Source organism: Crocodylus siamensis, chromosome 1 (assembly GCF_052110815.1).
Source record: "Crocodylus siamensis isolate JL-2025a chromosome 1, ASM5211081v1, whole genome shotgun sequence".
In the NCBI taxonomy this organism is placed as follows: domain Eukaryota; kingdom Metazoa; phylum Chordata; order Crocodylia; family Crocodylidae; genus Crocodylus; species Crocodylus siamensis.
Window position 1 is genome coordinate 49719055 of NC_143395.1, and position 25178 is coordinate 49744232.

The 25178-nt window shown below is 40.3% G+C and overlaps 1 protein-coding gene across 1 annotated transcript in view; it reads right to left on the reverse strand.

Moving 5' to 3' along the window:
- The window catches only part of EYS (EGF-like photoreceptor maintenance factor), a 1897540-nt gene that overhangs the window by 125209 nt on the left and 1747153 nt on the right, over positions 1 to 25178 (reverse strand). Inside the window, exon 42 of the mRNA XM_090034512.1 lies at positions 6373 to 6545. Coding sequence (XP_089890638.1) covers positions 6373 to 6545 — 173 coding nt within the window. The remainder of the gene's footprint in view (positions 1 to 6372; positions 6546 to 25178) is intronic.

The window sequence follows — 25178 nt, forward strand, 5'->3', positions numbered from 1 at the left end:
CCACATGTGCTGGATTTTAGGCTGACATGTGAGGTTGGTCCATAGCCTGACCCAGATCCAGCACATGAGTTCAGACTCAGCATGTAGTTACAGAGCCAGTGTGCTGGATCTGAATTGGTACATGTCAGTGTCTGGACCCAGACCCAGCATCCACTCCTGGATTTGTTATGCTGCAGCCAATGCACAGGTTTGGATTCAGTATGTAGTCTTGAACCTGGCATGCTGGGTTAGTCTTCAGACACAAGACTTGGGACCAGGTTCAGTTCTCTAGCTGCTGCTACTCAGTTACCAGTAGGAATAAGCATTTTTTTTCTTTTTTTTTTTTCAGGCTTCCCTTCTAAAACAAGTTGCACATTATATATAGGGGCGTGCTGCATGTGAAAAAATACAGTAACTATTCATTTTCTAAGAACCAATATAATCACTCTTTTGTAATGTCCCTTTAAAATACTGTAATTCAAAATGCTCTGCGGAAGAGATTTGAGAGAAACATTTACAAGCCTCAAGAGAGAAAATTTGCTAAGAGTGCATAAACAAGTATCTCAGATGGATTAGAAAACTACTACATATTATTACATCCAGAAGAATACAATTGAGAGGCTTCATGTCTATATGCATGTGAAATTTGATGGACACAAGTAGTTTTTAAATCAGTCTTAGAGTTATCACTTTACAAGCTCATAGTCACTGCAGTGATAGGCACCTTAAAATATCTTAACCAAAAGTGGCACGTTTGGAACAGGATTGTGCAGGAAAGTCTGTTAAAATGTGACACTGTATGAGAGTTTTGGTAGGTCGGACAGCCTTTTTGAGGACACATTCAGGACCTGCCTGTTTCCATGATGTTTAGCAGAAATATATCTTAGGTGTCTGTGGGCACATCTACACAATCATTAATGCACTGTAGTTACTGTACGTTTAGTTTAGTACATGGTTTTGACCAACTCTCTACTGCACAGTGTTATTAAGCTACCGCACAGTAAGCATCTCGTGTAGACGTGCCTAGTGTGAATGAGTTTCTTAGAAAGGGCCTATGGTTTTAACTCAAATATTTATCTGTGGTTACTAGTTCAATATACAATACTTCTCTACATGGGCTGTGAGATCCAAACTGGGTGTTGCATGTGTGCTTTATGTGGAAATTATGTAAGGTATACAAGATCAACATACATGTCAGTCTCTCCAGCTGTGTTTGGCAAACAGTTGCTACATGGAAATCAGATACTGAATAATTACTCACTATATGACAAAACATGTAGATACTGTTTCCTAATACTGTTCAATAATTATCAGCTGTTTATTTAGTTAATTGCATTTACCTATTATTTATTTTTAAATATTTTTGTTTAGTATAGTACCCAACATTTCTGAATCATAAACATATCTTCTGTTTCCTAGCAATTTTAAGCTCACGTGCATATTTCCTTTCCAACCTTCATCTCCGTCTGTTTCTGACACTTATATAGAACCCATCAATATAATATAAGTACCTCATATCATCTCTGTGAAGAAAGGCAGAAGCTTTATCCTGTATTTACAGAAGAGGAATTAAGGGATTCATAAAGGGATTTAAAAAGGGACTCAGGTGTGGTGCTGTGCCTAAAAGTTCCCCCATGCCTAAAGTCATATGGCTCTGCATATTTTATACTTCAAGCTCTTGTTACACTGACCACAGGAAGCCTGAACAAGACAACAAAAAATCTGCTTGTGTACTTGAAACCCCACCTCTCTTTCAGGCTTAGGTAATAGTTAGATGCCTATGTGTGGCTGGGATTCACAGCCTGAAACCCGTGCCTAGAAATCCTGTCATAAGCAGAGTCCAGGAGCAGCACAAAGGAACATGGGACACCTGCTGGCAGTGCTGGGCATTTAATGTGGAGAAAGTCATCCCCTGTGCAGAAGCCATGAATCAGACAGGAAAAAGAGCCAGATGGCTGTATTGAAATATGCAGAAGTTGTGCATCTCAGCTCAGTACAAACTTGACTCCCCCGTCTTCCTCCCTTTGTAGACAAGTTCTAGGGGTGTTAAAGATGTTTAAATCCAGCATTACTAACTGCAAAGACAAGAATTATGATAAGATGGAAATCTGAAACTTCACCTCCAATAAATAATTGGATAAAAAGATCTTCCAGAATATCATCTTCCTGGCAACAGTGACAGTAACTATAGGGCTAAAAATAAGATGAAGGACGGAGAGTGTGACATCCTTTCATATATTACTCTTTCAATTTTCACACTAGTTAAAAGGAATCTTCAAATTCTGTTTCTGACTCTCAGATCTGAACTTTGAATATTATGGTATATTAGACACTAATATATAACTAACAGAATGGTCTTTGAAACTAAGAGCTATCTTAATAGGACCTTTTGTTTCTTTTATTTCTGCTTACTTTTTTACTAGTCAGAATGTGCATACATCAGCAGTGAGAAGATGCTTCAACTTCCCGTTGACTTCTACTAAGCTGAATTCTGTCCTTGCTTGAATGAGTTAAAACTATTTTAAGTCAAATGGGAGTACTTGAATGTGGAAAGGCTTACAGCTTTAAAATATAGAAAGATTGTGAGACTTACCCTAAAATTGCAAGAACTAACAAACTAGTAATGATGAATAGGAACAAAAGTGAGTGTGCGTACATGCATGGGTATGTGTTAGGATGACAACACAGATTTCGACATAGACAGGGCTTCACTACTTATTTTGGAAAGGCAACCTGGAAAGGATCTGTTCTTGCTCTGGAAATGTGCAAGATGCCCACAGAACTCTTCTTTAAAGCTGTTCAGGGCTCTCTCCAACTCATGCACCTGAACCTTAAATAACTAAAATGTATAGGATCTGTGTTTTGTTGTTGTATACCATGCCATTGGCAAGAGGTTATGATGGTCTGCCAACAGATTCAATCCAGCCAGCAGGTGAATGGCCACCAACTTATAGGATCTATCCTGCAAGAGAGGTGAGAGAGACAGAGGGAGAGAGACAAACAGAGAGAGGAGAGGAGAGAGAGAGTGAAAAAGCAAGAGATAGAGAGAGATGGACGTGGCCCTGATACGTCCCCAAAACTCATTAAGTGACCTTCCAACTGAAATAATTGTCCACCCCTGTGTTATTAGGTGTCACTATTCAAAGAATGAATGGTGATAAGAACACACATTATAGTAGGAAGCAGCCATTACTTATAGCAGTGAAGGTATTAAAAATCAGTTTGATTTGTAATTGATTTCAAAAAGAAGATTTTGGCATTCAGTGAAAAAGTCCTCTAAAATAATTTCACCTATACATCACTATTTACCCTACTAGTAGATTTAGCTACACTTCAGGGAATTTATACCCACTTACTCTAGCCAGAGTGGCCTATTTATCATGTATCTCTTTCTTTCTTTTGTGGTTATTACCCAAAAATATTTGTTACCCACTAAGCTTTTTCATTATCATGTGAAATGTGGCTCCCATTTTTTATGCTATAACTTCACCTACTTCAGTGGCATTACTCTTTACATACTTCTTAGTTTGAATAAGATAAGAATCCAGCCCTGGCTCAGTGCATTGGCTATTTTTCTGAGCTCAGTGCCACCAGTTGCAATGTGAAAACATTTAAAATAAGAAGTAGGGCATTAGGGCCTGGTTGACAGCAGGTGACCCAGAAAATAAATTCTTGATCAGCAACCCTAATCAGCATCCCGCACTCTTTCAGCACTGACCAGGAGCCTTGTGATTATGCAGTTTTCTACCTATGGAAATCCCCATTGGGTGTCTGCTGTCACCAAGCTGCTACATTTAGACAGTAGACCTGAGCTACTCTGAAGGTGAAAGTGTGCAACAACCATAGCTAAGAATGAGTGATTTGTTTGCAGACTGATATTCATTTCACAGAGCTTGGTAACTTGGAGCATGTGAGTATTCCCGTTCCCACATTTTAAAATTAGCTGAATACATTGGGGGAATATGTATCATATGAAAATGTAATGAGCCTTTTGGAATGGAAAATATTATGGCCTCCCCCCCACAAAAAAACAAACCAAAAAACAAAACAGCAAACCCCAGAAATGTGCATCATGGAGTACAACTGGTGGAAAGTAGACTGTACCTGGGAGGGATAGCTCCCTTCTCCCTGTGCTATAACACAGTATCATAATTAGGGATCCTATAATGTTTTCTCACTTTAATATTGCGAAGGTGAAATATCAGACTCTAATATGTCAGACCTGAATCAGTGACTGCTGGTATTCCTCCCTACATTACTTCTTTTAGTGCTGTCAGTAGTATAACAAGGGACAGGTGATCAGCCCTAGACACCCGCTTAGAGGGGGACAAAAACAGCAGCTGTCACCCCTGCTGCCATGTCCAACCTAGTTGCTGCCACTGCGTCTACTGCCACTGCTACCCTGGCAGAGAGACTTTAAGTTTCATGGCACTGTTAACTATTTTTGTGCCACCTCAAAAAACAAAAATGGTGATTGTACAGGTGTTGGTAGCTAAGCAGTGCTGTCCTCTGACTCAGACCAAACCCACGTTATGGCACTCCGCTCTTTCTGATGGGACAGGACAATGCTATGAAACTATGAAACTATGTCTAATAGTCATAGAGAAGTAGGGCTGGAAGGGACCTCCAGAGGTCATCCAGTTAAAGATCATGAAAAATCCATGGGATTGTTTTCTTGTAAACCCTAGTGATATGGCAATGTTCATATTTGAATCATTACATACAGTTTCCCTAAAATTCCCTCTACATTTTGACCTGGATACAGCCTTCATTGCTTTCTGTTTCACGCTACTGAATAGCATTCCTGGACATGCAATTATTTTGGGCAAAGGTTCAGGAAGATATCTCAATATTTTGAAAATTCAGTCCAAAGTTATCACCCATAATTTACAAAGCTTGTGACAGAAGTTACAATTCTATCCTCAGCTAGATGTTGAAACCCCTGCTGGAGGAGTGTCAATAATTCTTGGGCAAAACAGGTCCTGTTTGTTTGTTCAAATGATAGCATTGACTAGTATATGGGGAAACACCTGATTAACTGTGCTACCTAGAAGTTTTAATAGGTTCTTGGGTGTGCATGTAGTAGAAAAATAAGCACGGTGCACTGCTTGCAACTAGGTTGCAAAGTTTCTGTCATTTACCACTATCCCATTCTCACATATGTACAAAGTTCATATACGTATGCAGCTTCATCTATGACATTTCTGCAATAGCCCTATAGTTTAAAAATCTGCATCCATAGAATCATAGTGCTGGAAAGGACCCCAGGAGGCCATGTAGTCCAATCCCCGCCTCAAGGTAAGATTATCCCTGTCTAAATGATCCCAGGCAAGTGTTTGTGTCTCCCCCCCACCCACTCCTCAAGTCAGATTTCTGCTACATATGTCAGGCCTTCCTCAGAGGCACTGGGTGTTGGCTAAAGCCAAAGCCAGGGATTTTGATAGGGGTGTGCTGATGCTCCTGCAAGAACTTAACAGCCAGGGGGTCCTGGCTAAGGGGTGGAGGTCTTCTCCCTTTGCTCAAGGTCAGACTGATGGCCATATTTGAGGTTAGGAAGGAATTTTATCCTATGGTTAGACTGGTGCAGACTCTGGGGATTTTCACCATCCCCTGTAGCAGGGCCCTGCACCTGGAATCTCTTGTGCACGTATTAAAAACCTTTTATAGGAGCTGCTGTGGTTCCCTTGCTTACCTGTGGCAGGTTAGGATGTTAGGTCTGTGTGAGTTATCTTTTTGGCCAGTGAACCTCAGTAGTAGAGCCTGATGTTACTTGTAGTGTTTGAAAAGAACATGAGGAGGAGAGAATTTGTCATTTTTAATGTGTGTCAAGTTGGCTTATTTGATTAGCATTACTAATTTTCCTTCATCTTACTGTTCCTGTCTGCTGATTCATATCAAAGTCCCTATTAATTTGTCATTTCTCTTTGACTGAACAGTTATCTAAAGTTCAGGGCCTGTGGGTTGTTACTATTCGGAGGAGAAATTGTTGATGGAATTGGGTATCTTTGATGCAATCTTGTTTGCTTTCACTAAATGTGCAGAGACCAGTTTCTCTGAATACAGAAACAATCAAAGAGAAGATAGCTTGTTTGCTTTCAGATCCAAGCCTGTAAATCCCACACTTAACTTTTTTTAGGACAATGCTATTAGGGCTTCTGTTGCCTTCTCTCGGCTTCTTTGGACCTTTCACAGGCATAAATGCCATCACAGAACAATAGCTGGTGAAAATCCTAGCCTACTCTACTCGTTTGGATGGTTTCAAGTGTTTGTGGCTGGGGTAAAGGTTGGTATTCTTTCAGCCACCTGGTGCCATAAAGGAGCTTAACTGTTTCTTCTTCCTGCCTTGAATGAATGGTGATGGTTATGCCCAACCCATAACAGTATCTTTCTTACCATCATTGCAGAGGATTCCAGCCCTTCCATAAGGACAGAGGCAAACAGCATCTTGACTGGATTTTGGAAAACAAGTAGCACCATTTCCACATGGATTCTCATCACAAGTTGTGAACTGGCATAGCTTTCCAGAGTAGAGTCTAGGGCAGTCACAGAACCAATTTTCTGTATCACTGGTGGATTTAAGTTAAAATAAAAATGTTATAAAGATATATATATATATATATATATATATATATATAAAGTCTTTTAAATAGCAAAACACTAAAGCAGTGGTTTTTTTTCAATTTAATTGCATTCCAATAATTTCAGATTTATTGCTGAATTGTTTTCATCTCTGCTTTTAACTTGTGTTTTCAGTGTATATACCTTACAGTGGAAATGGATAAGTGCTTTAGAAGTTACTTGAGTTAATGGGCTCTATTTTAGGTAATCCATTTTATATTGTTAATTTATCTCTTCTTTCATTTCACAGTATGTGACTTCCAGAGCTTCTCACTACATATTCATCTATAATATGCTTAAAATAACTAGTAAGAAAAAAATAGCTGTTTGCTTTAAGTTTTAAAAGGGGAGATGGAAGGAAAGAGAAAGCCATGTTAGTTTTTTGTACAAAAGCAAAACATCTATACATACATTAAAGAATTTATGATAGCATTTGACAATACAATGGTACATAACAGAAGAAAGATATCTGAATACCTGAAGTAATAGTTAAATTGAAACTGAACCAGAATAGAAGGGTGACATCTCTCTCCTTATATATCCCACATTATTATTTATGAAGGCATTAAATATATTCAAAGAGAGAAGAGAAAATATGTTCTAACCAATCAGGGTGGTTGGTTGTAGCCATGTTGGTCTAAGAACATAGGCTGACAAGTTTTTTTTGGGTAGATGTGACATCTTTTATTAGATCAACTAAATAATTGGAAAATTTGTTCTTCGCAAGTTTCCAGGCACAAACACCCTTCTTCAGGCATATAGCGAATCTAGAGAAGCGGCAAAGAACAATTTTTCCAACTATTTAGTTGGTCTAATAAAAGATATCACATATACCCAAAGAACTCTGTTCTGACCAATTTCATTTGACTTTGGATGGGATGTGAAAAGCAAATACAACCATTCACATACATTTTTAAAGCACACAGATATCACAGTGATGGAAGCAATATAGAAACCTAAATGGATAAAAAAAGACTTGTACATGAAGCATTTCAAGTTAATGTGTATTATTAGGACTAGTGTCCTTAAAAGCTCCTGCTTTTCTTTTCTTTTATGATGAAAAATTAGCTTGACAAGCTAGATAGGTTAGTTTTTATGGTTGCTATAGATCCTCAGTATGTTGACCGTGCAAACACATCTGGTCTACACTTGATAAGGTCATACGTGCCCATGGGTCTGATTGTAGAAGACATAATGTGAGCTATGTCAAACCACCGACACTATGTTTTTCCTGATAATAGCATAATCCCTGGAAAGTTTAGTGATAAAATGCCACAGGGGTATGACTTTTAAAAATATGCCCACTGCTTCATAACCCATAGACATTCAGATTAGAGGAAATCATCTAGAGCTGAAAGAACCCCTGCATTCATTAAAAGAAGAAAATAAATAACTCTTCTGACAGTCTTTGTGCCTAACAGTTCATTAATGTTTTTCAAAGATGACCACCCACTGTTTCAGGAGAGGGAGAATCTCAGCTGGAAAGACTACCAGAATGAATCCATCTGAATAATGCCTTCAGACACCTTTAAAAAAGAAAATTGCTATCAGCTGCAATAATAAATTTTGGTGTATAGTCTGTTCTATTTATAGACCTGCTGCTGACACCGGGAGAGGAATGTAAATGAGACACAGCATTGCTTTAGTTTGTGCAGCATTGAGGAGCTTGCTTTCAACAGTTTTAATACCAACATTATGTAGTTCAGCTAATTAAAGAAAGCAATATAATTCTAGTCTGAAGTCATTCTGGAAACTTGCAATTGAAGGTGATGATCTCTCAGATTAGCTATTAGACGTGTTTGTGTTTGCAAAGGTGGGAAAGCAAAGAGCATTACTGATGACTGACAGAACAGAATTTTTTTTTTACATTTAGCTTTAAACACTGAGAAAAAAAATACTGGTAACTGGCATATATTGTCAGGTTAAACAAATGCATAACACCTCATGGTAAAAAATAACTTGCCACAGTAAATCCTGCAACAAAAAGAAGCATGATTCCCAATGGAGCAAAAATTGTGTGTGTGTGTGTGTGGTATTTTTCAAAGTCCCCTATAAATAATGAGAGCAAAGTTCTGAGCAGAAAAACCACAGAGGATAAAATCTTAACTAGTAATTAGGAAACTATTTCCCAGGTGACTTCTTGTCCTAAAGCAGCCTTCCCATGTATCTAGTAAAAGTGGCCCAGGACTCCCACATTCCATTCTGTTATTGTAAAAATATAGACACTTCAAAAACAAGGGACAACTCTCATGTGGGATTCTCCACGGCTTGGTATTCTTTGGTCAATAATATCTTTAGAAAATGTGTACAAAACTCAGTCATGTCAGAGTGGTAATGTTCTACATTATTATACAGATATAAATGACTACAAGGTGAAGGCATTGGATAAATATGTCCAGGGACTAAAGAATGTGGACAGTTGAAACCCTGATGTAGAGAACAAAAAAATGCATCAAGCATCTCTTTAAGGACGTAAAATTGAAAAAGAAAATAGATTGCCCTGCTGAAATGTATTTATTAGCTATCACTAAAAAGTCAAATAGCTACTTCATATAATCTCCAACACAGTGGGGTCGTGACTCCCAACGGAGACTTCCAGGAACTGCAGCCTCAAATCAAACTGCACAGAACAGTAGAAAAGTAGGGCTGGAAAGGACCTAATCTAGTTCAAACCCCTGCTCAAAGCAGGATCATCCTCTAATAAGTCATCCCAGTCATATGTTAGTCTAACAAGCTCTTAAAACCTTCCAAGTATGGAGATTCTACAACCTCCCTTGGGCAGCCTGTTCTGATACTTAACTACCCTCATGGTGAGAAATGTCTTCCTTATATCCAACTAACATTTCTTTGCAGCAGTTTGCAATCATCGCCCACAAAAGATAGTCTGTCTCTATTCCCTTTATACACACCCTTCAAGTATTTCACTATTGTCAATCCCACCTCAGTCTTCTCTTCTTCAGACTAAATAATTCCAGTTCTTTCAGCCTTTCCTTATTATAAGATGAGGAACTATTGGTACGAATTCTGTGCAAAGACACTTTGTTTTAACCACAGATGTGTGAGGTGGCCTCAGTGGTGAAAGCACCCCTCAGCATATGTAACCGTGTCCTGCTAGGCACTCACTCTGCTGAAATGTGTCCAAGTAAGATGAAAAAAGCTGGTCTCCTTGGTGCTCATGCTGGTAGGTGTGTCCAGAGCACTGGGCCAGAACTGCCCCTAGTGCCACACTGCTACATTTACCCTCATGAATTTCGCCTTTTTTCTTCAGCTAAATTCCGTTTCTTACAGTAGGCTGCAAATGGGAGAGGACCAGGGGAAAGACCTTGGTCATACCCTATACACTCTTCCTTTCAGCACCCACTGTCTGCCACTGTGTGACACAGGATACTGCGCAAGGTGACCCAGTAAACGGCAGTTCTTATAAGTCACGCTTCCCACATCTGTATTGCTTTCTTATGTATTCTAAAAGGTTGACTAGTAACTTTTTCTTGACTCTTCTTCCTTTATTTCAGAATTCTTCTATACAGTGGGATAGACAGAACTTGGATAGCAAAACCCTCAAGGAAAACTTTGTGCAGGAAATTATATTAGCAATTCACTAGAAGTAGTTCTTCCTCTAGAATTAGTATTAAAAGATGATATGCAATGCAATATGATAGGGGTAGGGAGACGTTTGAAGAAACACTTTACATGAGTCGTGAAACATAGGGCTTGGAGACTTGGGATAATTAGTTATCCTAGTGCATCATTTTCTTCCACTGGGGAGATTGGATTATGGCTGATTTTTACACAAGTGAAATTTTTATCCATTGCAGTTTCCAGTGAATAAATTATGTCTTTCTCTTTTCTGTCATAATTGTTATGGTATTGTGCTGCACATATAGTGCTGCATAGTACCACAGCAGTGGTAGGTGAAGTGATTAGTTTCTTCATCCCTGATCATCCCATGTCTAAAACCTCTCTCTGGTTTTCGTGTTATTTAGTATAACCATCTCCATGCCTTTTTTGTTTTGTTTGCAGAATGGGGATACTGCTACTTACCAAACTTTCAAATGACTTTGTGAGCCTTTATGAAAGGTGCCGTATAATTTAACACTTAAGAAGCAGGAAAATCTGATTCCTTCAAATATCATAGGAGTTCTTGGTCAGATATGCTAGAAGATACATTAGCACGCTGGGTAAGATGTATGCATGCATCCTCTCTACTCTGGCGAATCATTGTTAAAATGAAGTGAAGTAAACAGACCTTAATTCTGGTAATGTTAAATTCCATAGGAAATGCAAAGCCTGCAATGTATTAGTAGGTATGGGCTTTTATAAACCTTGTTCTTTAGAGCTATCTCTATATTTCTGTCCCTTATGTGCAGAATATAGAAGTTTATAATACCCTACCAAATTACTTATGACAATAAATGGCAGATTTACATCACTTCTGGCCTGGCCAAGAAAAAAAACACCCCCCACAGGCCAACTTGATATTTAAAACAACTTTGTGCTTTATCAATTTAAACTTTTAATTTGTAACTATGCTTCCACAGTAGGAAAGGTTAAATCTCTTCCTGGAGAAGGACTGACATGATGTAAAAGGGATTTGGTTCTTCCTTTGAAAATCCTTCACAATGGACAAGCCTCATTGAAATGCTCTATAGCTAGAAGCAACCTTATCTGATCACTGACCTTAGAGAAGTCAAAGGACAGTTTTAAAAAAAAAGCCATTTCTCCCTCATTCTCAGCAGGAGGTTTTCTAGCACATAATGTGTCTGTCAATCTTACCTTGCATTATACAGTTCCAAAAAAATCAAGTCAGCCTTCCTGCTGCTGTAGCACTTTCATCCAGTTTTTGCTCAATTACTGTACCAGCTCTAGATCTGAATGCTTTTGTTGGATTTACTGTTTTGAGCCTTTTCTTCCTATCAAGTTTTATTATTTTGAGAGTTCTAGTGATTAATTTGAAATTTTGTTTCCTTTCAGTGTGAGCCTTTGCTAAACTGCTTCTCTTCATAAACTCACAGCTGACTGGTTCTGTGTATGCCAAGTCCATGCTCCAGCTGTAAGCTAAACTGGTTTTGGTAACTGTACTAGTGAAAATATTTTCAAAATTGGTTTAGTGAAATCATGGTATTACCCTGGAAACAAGGTCCTTAAACTCTTTTGAATCAGACCTGGGTTTCTAGTTCTGTTATTTGGTCCCAGTGCTTAACCATGTGCTTAAGTCCCTCAGGAGTCAGCACATGCTTAAGTGCTTTCCTTAATAAGGATGGACTGCTTATTTGGGGATTAATGTACAAATAAAATAAAACAAAAACTTAAAGATTGAACATTTGCATAATTCAAAATCAACATCCCAAGGAAAATCATGGGGCAAAAGCACATGGAGAGATTTTCAAAGGCACAAATAACAGAAAGATATCTAACTCCTGCTGAAAGCCAATGGTATCTAATTCCAATTTGTGCCTTTGAAATCTCCCCCATAATTCATATGGAGAAGCATAATTGCAACACCATCAAGTTGCCTCCAAAGCCCTAATGATCCCTTGCTCTTATATCCTTATATCTACTATTTACAAATAAAATTTGAGAATACACATTACTGCTAAGTATTAGTACATGTGCATCACATCATATGCATTGTTTTGTTCTTTTTAAGGAATAATGTATCTTTTTATTCATTTCCTGTAGAAGTACAGAGTATTCTCTTTATCTTCCTTTAGGGATTAAGAAGAAAAATCTGAGTTTTCAGGCTGTATAAACATTTAATCTCATCATTTTATATCTCCTAATATAGCAACTGTATTTGAAACTACTAGGAGGGTTAAAAATCATGAAAATAAAGAACAAACTGCTAAACATTTTATAGAACAGACATCTGACTTCAGAATATAATGATTTTCAAGTTAAGCAATATCCATCAATATTTTAAATACAGAAATATCCTACTGTAGAAAAGTGTAATGAAGTCTGTGTTAGTCTAAAAATAAAATCTATTTTGCTTTCCTTTTCTCACTTCTTTTCTAACATATGCTCTGCTGATTGTCTCCTAAAGAGACAGTCTAATTTTATATATATGTAAAATATATATAATATATAATAAATATATAAAATATATATATATGGAATTGGGAGTTGGGTATCTTTCTGGTATTTGTGCCTTTGAAAATCTCTCCATGTGCATTTGCCCCATGATATTCCTTGGGATGTTGATTTTGAATAGAAATCTAATCATATATATTCCTCCTCCACTTTCAGGTCAACAGGGGACAGTGACAGCAGTGGAATGCATGGAGGGGAAGGGAAGGGGGTGATTCTTGTTTGATTTAAAGATATAAAGTCCTCAGCTGCTGCTCTTATGACATGGTCCAAAAAAGGAGATGGCACTTTGCCACCTGGATTTTCCCTTGGTGCTGTGGTGCTATTTTTGCTTTATAGACCCCTCATAATCAATGCACATTAGAAAAATATGGAATAATTTTGCAAAATAAAACCTGAATTAATTACTTCCCAGAGTCTCAATCCTGCACTGCAGTCACATCTGTGACTTCAGAATTGCCAGTTGTACTTCCTTGGATGGCATGTTTTTGCAATTTATGGTAAATCTAACCTCACTGCAAACATATGCTTCTTCAAACTTCTTTTCTGGAGAGTGGAGAGGGTGGGAGTAGACGGGTGCGATGGTACCCCTTTACTGTGGGAAGAAGGCAACTGCAGCCCATACTATCACTGTCTACTACAGTGATTCTCAATCAGGATGAGACAAGACCCCTTACAGGGGGCCAGGAGGAGTGAGGAGTTAAATATACTAGTGCAGGCTCAGGCTTATCACTGCCTGGCTGTTCCTCCACCTTCATTTCATGGCCCCTCTGCAGGGGGTAAGAGCTGTAATAAATAAATAAGTTTTTGAAATGGCAAGCTACTCAATTTATAAAAGTTATGGAGGGGTGCCTTGAGTCTGAAGAGTTTGAGAACAAACTATGTTAGTCTGAAGTCATGCAGAAGGTTGTGCAGTGCAATACCTTAGGCTAGGTATAGGCATTCAAAAAGCCTGAGGCAGAATGAATCTAAGTTATCTAGTTTTCTATAAGTGACATAGTTTAGATCAGTAGCGAAGAGACCACACATTCGTCCTTTGGTGGTGGTGGGGGAAATCTTAAACAGGGTTCCTCCATTTTTAAACCAGTGTCTGTGTGCTGAACTTCTGTTCTGTTATGGGCATAGGCTGGTTTCTGATCACTTATACCAGTAAAAGTGTACTGTCTGTACGGTCTGGATGGCCTCTGTAGTTTAGAAAAGCAGGAGCTTTCATAGTCAACAGCCTCCTTTGTCAGATGCTTCATCAGATATCATCCTATGAAGTAGGTTGTTGCCTCTGGAAGCTCATGCCTATCTGAATCAGTGCCACCCTGCACTACCTTCTGCTGGTCTGGCACCCTAAAGTGCCACCCTGCACTACCTTCTGCTGGTCTCCTACAGGGCTGAACAAGAAATGGGTCATGGAGCTGTGTCATCCAGCCTGCAGGGATCCCCATCAATCTGGAAATATGGTGGCGGGAAAAGCTTCAACTGTCACGGCTCTGGGAGCCACAGCAATTAATGTTGCTGCTGCCAAATTCTAGCCCTGAAGACCAGATGGCATGATTCCATGATCCAGTCCAGCCCAGGGACTGGTCCTGTGCTCCAGATCCAGCCTGAAGACTGGCCACATACCACTCATCTGACCCTCAGGACTGGATGAATTGGACACCATTTGTCTGCTAAACTGACTAGCAAAATAGGGTCCTATTCTTGATTTGTCCCTATGTGCTAACATGATAAGTGTGAAAAATAATCATGCTTAATGAAATAACAAAATAATAACAATACTTTCTTATAATTACAGTGCAACTAAGATATAAGGAATGTTCCATTTAATTAAATGAGGAAGGCAGCAATGCAGGCAATTCCTGGGAGTGAACAGATTCCTCAAACAATTACTCAGTGCACTAAACACTATGTTAGTAGTAACCTGCAATATAACTGAAGTCTATTAATCCTTAGAAAATATTATTTCAAACTGCTGACCAAAAATATTTTTATGCTGTTATATATAGGATAGTTGCCTACAGAATCCCAAATATTTATTTTCAGGAAATGTTCTGAACTAAGATTGTTGCTTGTATAAGATGAGCCTCAAGATATAAAATTTTGGCTGTTTGCAGATGTCAAAAACAAAAAAACCAAAACCCAAAAATGTGCTTTACCACAAGTATCAGCGCATTACTTTGACCTGGCCCCACAGCGTCTGTATTGATTCGGTGCTTTAGTGGATTTTTTTGAGCTTTTATCTAATAGCTGATTTAATCAGCTATTCACACAAGCCACCTTAGGAATAGACCATATTAAGAACTATGGAAATATAGATGAATTCACAGCCCCTGTCCTGAAAAGCTTATAACCCAAACCTGATGTCCTAAATATGTTGTTTCAATCATATTTAACTATTTTTAAATCAGTTACAAGTAGTTTTACTACTTGCGGGTGGTAAAAGAGGATGTTCTACCTGCCTCCCTCCAAATCAATGCGCGTGCCTATGCACATGCTCTGATGCATTCTGATTAGAACACATTGGAGAAGACTCAATTGAACACTCCAGAGTGCTCCAGTGTCTCATATATTCAGCGTCCCGCATCAAACTGGCCATGGGGGTGGGGCGCTTTAACTAAAGCTCATTAAAAGCTCACTGAAGGGACCATGACTTGACAGGAAGAGGAGTCCAAGAGGAGTGGTTACTCCTCAAGGGAGCAATCCTGACAGCACAAGGAATGTCCATCCCATCTCAGAGGAAGGGTAGCAAAAGGGCACAGCAACCCCCTTGGCTCAGCAGGGTACTCAAGGACTTCCTACGCCTAAAAAGAGAGACTTATAAAGGATGGAAGGCTGGAATCACCACCAAGGAGGAGTACTCAGCACTGGTCCATAACCAAGACTGCAGCCAAACTCCATCTGGGTTCACATATCAAGGACAATAAAAAATCCTTTTTTAAGATATGAAGGGAGTTAGAAAAAAAGCTGAGGTAACATTGGACCCCTGGTGTACCAAATGGGAAAGCTGATAACCGACACCCAAGAAAAAGCCAATCAGCTAAATGGGTACTTCTCATTCGTCTTTCATCAGCCCAAAGGGACCGCCCTGCCTAGCATGACACAGGATGGCCAGTGTGAGGGCGTATTTATACCCAGCATTGGTGTAGACCTTGTAAAGGAACACCTTGAGAGTATGGACACCTTCAAGTCAGCTGGTCCTGACAGAGTACACCTTAGAGTACTCAAGGAGCTGGCAGGTGTCATAGCCCAAACATTGGCAAAAATATTTGAAAAATAATGGCAGTCATGTGAAGTACCTGAAGACTGGAAGAAGGTCAATGTGGTACCCATCTTCAAGAAAGGGTGGAAAGTACAGAAATTACAGGCCAATCAACTTGATCTCAGTCCCTGTTAAGATTCTGGAGAAAATTATCAGAGACCCTTCTGGACAAGCTGGCTGATGGCAACATCTTGAGGGATAGCCAGCACAGGTTTGTCACGGGTAGGTCTTCCCTGACTAATCTCATCTCCTTCTATTACCAGGTGACATATCACCTGGACAAGGGAGAAGAGATTGATGTCATATATCTGGACTTTAAAAAAGCCTTTGATCTGGTGTCCCAAGATCTTCTCAGGGAAAAATTGGCCAACCATGGCCTCAACTACACCACAGTCCAATGGCTGGGATTTGGCTCCAAGGTCAGACCCAGAGAGTAGTGGTGGATGGTAGCGAATCATTATGGCACTCTGTGACCAGTGGTATCCCCCAAGGCTCTATCCTTGGACCTGCTCTTTTTAACATCTTTATCAACAATGTGGACATTGGTGTCAGAAGTACACTGGCCAAGTTCTCTGATGACACTAAACTTTGGGGCATAACATCCACACCTGAAGATAGGCTAGTGATTCAGGCTGACTTGGATAAGCTTAGAAAGTAGGCGGATATAAACCTGATGATGTTCAATACCAAAAAATGCAAGGTACTCCACCTCAGGGAAACCGCCCCCCACAGCAGTCTTATAGGCTCGGCAGTGCTATGCTTGTTAGCGCCATGTCTGAAAGAGACTTCGGGGTCATGACTGACCACAAGATGAACATAAGCCACCAATGTGAGGTCACAGCTGGTAAAGCAAACAAAACTCTGGCTTGCATCTATAGATGCTTCTCAGGTAAATCTCAGGATGTCATCCTCGCTTGTACTCGGCTTTGGTGAGGCTGCAGCTGGAGTACTACATACAGTTCTGGGCTCCATAATGCAAGAAGGACATTAAGAAGCTTGAGAGAGTCCAGAGGAGAGCCATATGCATGATCAGAGGGCAAGAGGCCTTATGAAGAGAGATGGAGAGGCATAGAACTCCTTAGTCTGGAAAAGCGCAGGCTCAGGGGTGACCTGGTGGCTGCCTATAAGCACATAAGGGGTGTGCATCAGGATCTGGATGGACGTTTGTCCACCAGAGTGCCCCAAGGGATAACAAGGACCTCTGGTCATAAACTCCTCCAAGACTATTTCAGGCTGGACCTAAGGAAAAACTTCTTTACTGTCCGAGACCCAAGGCCTGGAATAGACTCCCTCCAGAAGTGGTGCAGGCACCTAATCTGGACTCATTCAAGAAATGTTTCGATGCTTATCTTGCTGGGATCCTTTGACCCTAGTTGACTTCTTGCCCCTGGGGCAGGGGGCTGGACTTGATGATCTTTGAGGTCCCCTCAGCCCTAATAATGTCTAATGTCTATGAATGAGCTTTAGTTAAAGTGCCCCTGAGGCCATTTTGAAATGCAGGATGCTGAATACATGTGATGCTGCAGCATTTTAGGTAGAGTGGCTCCTGAGACCTGCTCTAATTAAAACACCCCACCCCACCCCACCATGGATCATGTGTAAAGGCATCCTGTGTATCTGCTGCTACCTCTTAACACACTTTACTATGTGAGCAGGTCCCTAAAATATGTATTCTTACTTTCTGTGGAGCTTTTGATTTTTACTTTTTAAAAGAGATATTCCCCAGAAGTAACAAACTAATGAAACTAAAATCGCTCTATTTATGAAAGGGGCATTTTGATGAGAAATGATTTAAAAATAGAAGACCAAAAAAACAAAAAACAAAAAACCAAACCCCAAGGGAAAAATAGTTGTTTAAGAGTTACAGAAAGTTCCTTTTTGTTAATCTGCTGTGTGGGTACACATACACATGAAATTAATTTGATGTAATAATGGTTTATTGCTTTGGGAAGCAGTGTTTACATGTGTGTCTGGGGCTGCAGCATGTTGAGCTGGGGTGGTGCAACCTTAGCTGGTAGGGGCGCAGGAGGTCAGTCTGCCAGCCTGGGGCTGCTCCTGCCTGGTTCAATGTGCTGTGGAGGGGCTGGCTGGGGCATGAGGATGCTACAGTTTTGGCCTAGCTGGCAGGCAGCCCCACATTAGCACCCTCATGCCCCAGCCAGCCCGAGTCACTGTCTACACGTGAATTTGTGTGGAGTAAATAATTCCACTATAGAATAGTGTTTGTGTTGGGCAGTACTATCATACGGCAGAGTTAATTAGTTTACTCCCACCAATAGCACTGCTCATGTGGACAGTGATGCTTTACTGTAAAGTGAATTAGGCAACTCCACAGTAAGCATCTTTTGTAGATGCATCCTTTGTGTTACTGGGCAATGACTGACAACTGAAATAGCCAGTAAGGGCCTAACACTGAGTTACAGATGATGCTTTACATAGTCTGGCAGCTTAAAGTAGGCCCTTGAGAACAGTTACTGTTCAAAGCACCTCTTCTTTTTGTACCTACATATATGTCCAGATTGGCTAACTGCGCTCCTGTATATGCCCTTTGGCTGTGGAAGCTGCCTGTGGAAGAAGGTATCAATCTCTGTCCAACAGGAATTTTCCCTGTCCAGTGATTGGTTTGTTCCTTCTCTTCTGCCCCCCAAACTGGGCACTAATGTAAGGGCCAAGCAGAATTTAATTATATATGAAGCAGCACAACTTTTTCAGCTTTAATTATCACATTTTGTCAGAATAAAGGTAAGTTACTTAGATTTTGAGAGGCAGCTAGACTGAAATCAATATGAGCTAGATAGCTAAATGCCACTGAAGTACAGGGCCTTAACCCCTGCCTCACTTTGCCTATCTGCAAATTGAGGATGATGTTTATCTAATCGAACAAGTCTCTTGTGAGGAGTAATTAGGTAATGTTTGTAGACCTGTTTGAACAGGGAAGTTGCCATGCGAGTGCTAAGTACCAGCCATACTAATGATGGAAAGTCAGAAGTAACCAATTACCATGCTCCTTCTTCGGCTTAGTACATAGTCTTTTAAGGTAACTGTGTTCTTCAGTCTTGCAGGCTGACCTTTTAGATTTGATTGGTGCCTTAGCTCTGAATTTCACACATTTCTGGATGATGACTATGAATTATGAAAGGTTGAAAGGTAGAAAGTGCCCTAAAAAGTGTGAAATCAAATGCTATAAAACTGAGTGTTGACATTTTTCAAATATGCAAGAAGTGCAACTGTGAGAGTTGTAGAAATTAGCATAGTTGCAAGACACACCAAGCTGAACTCATTCAGTATGTAACTGGGAAGGAGGCTGACCTTTATAATTGGTACAAAAGGTTATTTAGTTACTGGAATGGGCTTAAAATACCTGAAAGCACAAAACTCTTACATCAGATATTCAGAAGTTCAGCCAGGTCAGGTAAAGAATTCTGACTCATTTATTTGTAATAAAATGAAAAGGGATCTCTTAAAAAAAAGCAAATATACTGAGAAAGAATCTCTTACTTTAGGGGAAGAGAAGGTAAAGCTTTGCACAAAGTTTCCAGAATTTCTTCCAAGATGTAAGTCAGTTTGCTGCTCAATGAGATCAATGTACTGATTTATTTCTTGACATAATTACATAATGGGGCCTGTAATAGGAAAAGTATACTGGCTTTATGCTTAAAGACATTATATAAGGGAACTGAAAGGATACTACTTTATTAACTAAGGCAGCCTTGCAGATAAATCATTATGATGAAAAACCCTCAAGTAAAGGGTGAAAATATAGAAAATGATCTGCATTCAATGACATAAGGTTGTTGTTTTGAGTAGCTTTGGGGGAAGACAAAAGGCTTGTCTTCATGGTGGCAGGTCAGGTCCTGGTAAGGATGAATATATCCCAACTGCACCTGTGGACACACTTCAAATCCCCAAATTTGCCAATAAGACTGCTTTGAATTGGCTGCTAGCTGCTGCTTTCAGGTGTGCCAGGGAATAAGCGTTTTGAGTGGGCACAGATGGTCAACCCATGAGTGACCTTCCTAATGCATTTCCAGGTTTGAAATCTTTCTTAGTGAATGCAAGTTGAGGGTGCCAAGCCACATTCTTGCTGGGACCTGCTACAGCTTTGTGAAGCTCAAAGTAGTTAAATACTAATTTGATGCAGAAAAGCCATGCTTTGTAGATAGTAGCTCTAGACTTTCAGCGTATAAGATATAACCTAGTGGCTGAAATGATTTTTTTTTGTTTTCTGAGGAATATTTTTCATGTTGTGGTCTTCCAGTTATATCAATTTCAGCAGATACAGCTTGAATTTCCTGAGGAGTTTCAAGAAAAGTAATTAATTAGTTTCTGAGTTCTAATCAACGAACAATTAGCCCAGTGAACCTGAACCTTATTTTTGTTTTAAGACTCTGTAACTACAAAGACAAAAATATGCTCATCATGAGGATTTGGTAGGCACCTGGGATTGAGCAATTGTTTTTAATTAACAAGAAAAAGAAATAGAGTGCTTTATCACATGAATGTTGTACTACTGTTACTCAATACAGTACACTCTCTATACTAGCTGCTTTACTTATATGACATGGTGTTTGAAATCTTTATTAAGATTTATAGGAATATTAAACCACCTTTTGATTTAGGACATTCAGAAATGAGAGCTAACATGGTACGTGGGGAACGACTAGTCAAAGACAACTTGTATTGTGGTAGATAAGATCTCTATTCAAATTGTACTTTGCAAAAGAACAGCACCTCTCTTTAGCTAGTTCAATAGTTAAGTTCAACATTATCTGAGAGGTTCTGGTCTTCATCAAACAAACAGGTGATGAATCAGAAATCCTTGGTGTCTTCAAACTGTTGGTTATTCATTTGCTGAAGATCAGGATCCCTGTGAAACTCATCAACCTGCTCTTGAACCAGGTGAATGAACTCATGGGGCGCATCCAGATGAGCGCATAAATCCCTTTGATGTGGGGCAAAAGGCATGTGTGGGAATGAAAAAATGTTCCCCACACAGAAAATTAGACCCCTGGATATTCAGAAGTGTAAAAAAACTCAACCAAACAACAACAACAACAAAAATGGGGCAACTGGAGTCTGGGCAACTGGAGGCTGGCAGCCAGAGTTTCTCCATGGTTGGCCCCTCGCCCTGGTGCTGAAACACATGGCCAGGCAGGCCGTGTGTTCAGCACCAGGGCTCCAGTGATGGTGAGTAAAGGGTCAGGGGGGCTGGAGGAGGGGGGAGGGGACCAGGGGCGCACCCCGCTGGCTTGACCACCTCCCCTGATCTCTGCCCTGCCTGGCCCCTCTCCCCACCAATCCCCCAGACTCCCCAATCCCTGCCCAGCCAGGCCCTGCCGCCTTTGGGGACCCTGTGCCACCTGGCCAGGCTGAGCCCAGTGCAAGACCATGCACCATACCCAGACAGGTCCTGTAGGCCTTGAGGCTGCTCCTGCTCCCCAGACAGGTGCCACAGCGGCCCTGAGGGCGGCAGAACCAGGCTGGGCCTGGCATGCGGTCCCCATGTGCCATGCCAGGTCGTGCCAGCAAGGACCCAAAAGTATACATCAACACATATAGGTATTTAGAATTTATTTTATCATGATGATAGAGACACTGGTAGGCTTCCACATTGTTTTAATGTTGTAAATATACCAATAAAGCATTTCCCAACTGATTTCTCTCTCTCTCTCTCTCTGTGTGTTTGTGTGTGTGCGCACACACATGTGTGTGTGTGTAGAGTGGTCTTTTGTGTTAATTGTGGAAAAAATGGATTTTGGGGTATTTTAAAAAATTGATTTGGGATGCTGCTGTAGCAGTTCAGCTGGCACAAGGGGCAGCATCCCCAGGTACCAAGTGGCTGAGCCCCAGAAGCTCCGGAGAGCGAGTAGCCCTGAGCTGCTTACCAGGGCAGGTTTTTGTACTGCTGGGGGCAGGACAGGGCAGCTTTTTATACTGCTGGGAACAGCACAGGTGCTGGCCCCAGGCTCTAGCTCCCCCTGGCTGCAGATTTGGGAGGAGACAGGCAGGGTTATTTTACCCCAAGTGGCACAATTTGCTCCACAACAAAGTGCATGTCTGAGCACATGCGCCGTGGCAAAAAGCCCCGGCTCAAATTTGCACCGCTTGTATTTGAGCTGCTGCAAGCACACGTGCTTGCATGTGTGGACGCACCCATGAGGATTACAATCTTTGACACAGTAACAGTATATTTAATGAAGATCAGGATCTCCATGCAACAACTCTGCCACTTTAGGAGCTGGTAAGTCAGCTGGTGGTTTATTTATTTTTGTCAATAAAAGAAAAAATTTCACTTTGCTTGAGATTTTATAAAGCAAAACTAACATTCTGAAAATTAATATACAAAGCACATGGTGTTGTGTGACCATTAAGACTGCTTTATGCATTCATATTTGGATGCTTATAGTATCAGAGAAATGTGCAGGAAGAGGTGGTGTGTGGCTGGGGGCTGTATGGTGGGGAAGAGATCTGTTTTGCTTGTGGTGATGGTGACTGGGTGAAATTATGGGTGTTGAAGGGCTGACGGCTGAATTAAGATTGTGCTATTTTCACTGCATTATACAACAACTTTAACTGATATGCCATATATTGTTTGTATTTATTTAACTATAAGATGACCCCCGCCCCAATAATTATTTTTGATATACGGAAAATTTATAAATTTGTTATAATTTTCCAGATATATAAGCTAATTATTGGAGGTTTGCCTTGAATTTGTCTCTCTCCCATTGTTACAGCAGGGAAAATAAATGTCCTGCTTGCCCACTGTCCCCACAACTTCTCTCTACAGTCCTTTCCTGCACCCCTTTACTGTCAAGTTCTGCTCTCCCTTAGCACATGGAAGTGAGGAGCAAATTTAAAAATAATAAACATATAGGCAGGTTACTATGTGTATGCACAGACGTATTTCATGCAGAATTGATACATGCTGTTATATCACCATAGCAAAGCACTGTACTAAGTGAGCACATTGCTACGGTGACACAGCTGTTAAGTGAGCACATTGCTACGGTGACACAGCTGTGGTGTCCTGCTAATGCTATGTCATCATTTTGCATTGTTACAGTGACATAGCATCACATGTAGCTTAGTGAGATCTTACCTGGTGTACTTGGTCCAGGTTTGGACACTGCACTTGGAGAAAGGTGTGAAAAATTTTATTAGAAATCATGAAACCAGAGGAAAGGCTGGAAAATTGGGGTAATTTAGTCTTCAGAAAAAGAATACTGAGGGATTAAGTCACTTCACTATATCTTAAATGTGAAAATTCCTATATAAGACACATTGGGCATGTCTACACATGCCGCTTTTAAGTGCAATTAGCCTAAAATCACCATTTTTAAGGCACATTAAGTGCAAGGGTCTACATGTGCATGCCCTTAATGTGTCTTAAAAATGGTAATTTAAGGCTAAATTCACCTAAATTTGATACCTGCATAGAGGAGGTATCAAATTTAGGTGTAAATAGTGAAGGTATCTTAAGGGACATGTAGACACCTTAAGGTGCCTTAAAGTATCTATGTCAACTGTGTGGGCTGGAGTTGAGCCTGTGGGGCCCTGTGCTGCTGCCAGGTGCCACCAAGAAGAAGTGGTGGGTGCTGTTTTCCAAGGTGCAGATGCTAGAGCTGGAGCAGCAGGTCTGGCAGCATTGGTACCTGTTGTTCTGGCCCTGGCTCTGTACGTACTGCTAACAGACCCTATGGCCCCTGGGTGTGCCCCGCAACTTTCTCTGAGCTCTCCAGCCAGGAATGGGCTCATTGTTTGCGCTGACCTTGACCATTTTCCCACAGCAGCACCTGCCCACCACCCACAGGCCCCAGAATGGCTATGAATGTCGGGGGATGTCCAGGGTGCTGTCCAGGGGAGGCATTTGCCCAGTAAGCTGCATTAAGGTGCTTTAAGGTATGCCTTAAGGTATGCTCATGTAGGCATGTTCATAAATTGCCTTGATGTGCCTTACCCTAAGGAAGATTAAGTTTAGGCACACACAAATTCATGTGTAGACGACCTCATTGTGCCAAATTACATTATAGGCATGCAGTAATGGACATGAAATGTTTTATTGCAATTACTTAAGAATTTGCTTTTTCATATAATCTAAAACTTACTTTAATGAAGACCAGGAGTGTATAGCCACTGAAGAAGCCGGTTAACATTTTATATGTGAATTAGAACATATATTACTATTTATATTCTTAGGTTACTTACATATGTAATGAAGTGTGTATATAGGGCTAAGAAATGTCCCAGCTATGCAGAAAGACAGACAATACAAAAGATACCGGATCTTTACTTAATTCATCTTTGAATTATCCAGCAATAAATTATACATTGTAAGTCATCATTGCTTCTTAATTATTTCTCCTGGGTCCCATTATCTCCCCACCCCTCAATCTGGTCCAAGCTTGTTTCTGAGAGAACACTCCCCTTCTCTTTTATGAGGATTGATGCACCTGAATTAAAGGAGTTGTTTCCTCATTAAACCAGATGTTAGGATGCCTGGAGCCACATTCTTCAGCTTTTCTGGGGGATGATTTTCTGTATGTCCACTTTTAACTCCAGATATCTGAAAATAAGACTCCTTATACAATAAGTGCCTGTAAAGGACACCATCCACTTATCAAACTGTGACAACTTAAACTACCTCCTGATATCCCCAGATATGTCCAGGAGCTGCTTTGGGGCATGATCAGATGGATACAAAAAAATCTGACTCCACTAGGCTACTTGCTGGTTTGGGTGTTCAGGAAAATTACATAAAGAAAAAGTAAGGTTGGAAATGGTGAAAAGAAAACATGTAGTTCAACAGGATCTGTGTGAATTTACATTTCATTCTCTCATGCTAATTCTTTTAGAATACAGTTAATGGAACTGATAAGGCAGATGAAGCTGATAAAAATCTGAACTAGACTTCTTGCTGTCTAGTGTGTGTCAGTGGCAATATATTCATTGTTACAAATGTCCTGAAGGTAAAAATGTCTGCAACTTTCAAGACTGTGATATTTCTAACTCCTCAGGAAAAACATCTGACATTATGCTCATTAAAGAATTCCATTTTAAAATACAAAAGCTGGTAAAAACAAGCAAACAAACAAGATACCAAAACTGGGATGACTGCCAGCAATCAATGTTTCATCTGAATACAGTCTTCATCTTCTACAAGACTTACTATTAGTATTTTTTGGAAGAACTTTGGCTTATTTGCAAGGAATGAGAGGAAGGACTGGGCAGGGGTTATAATTCT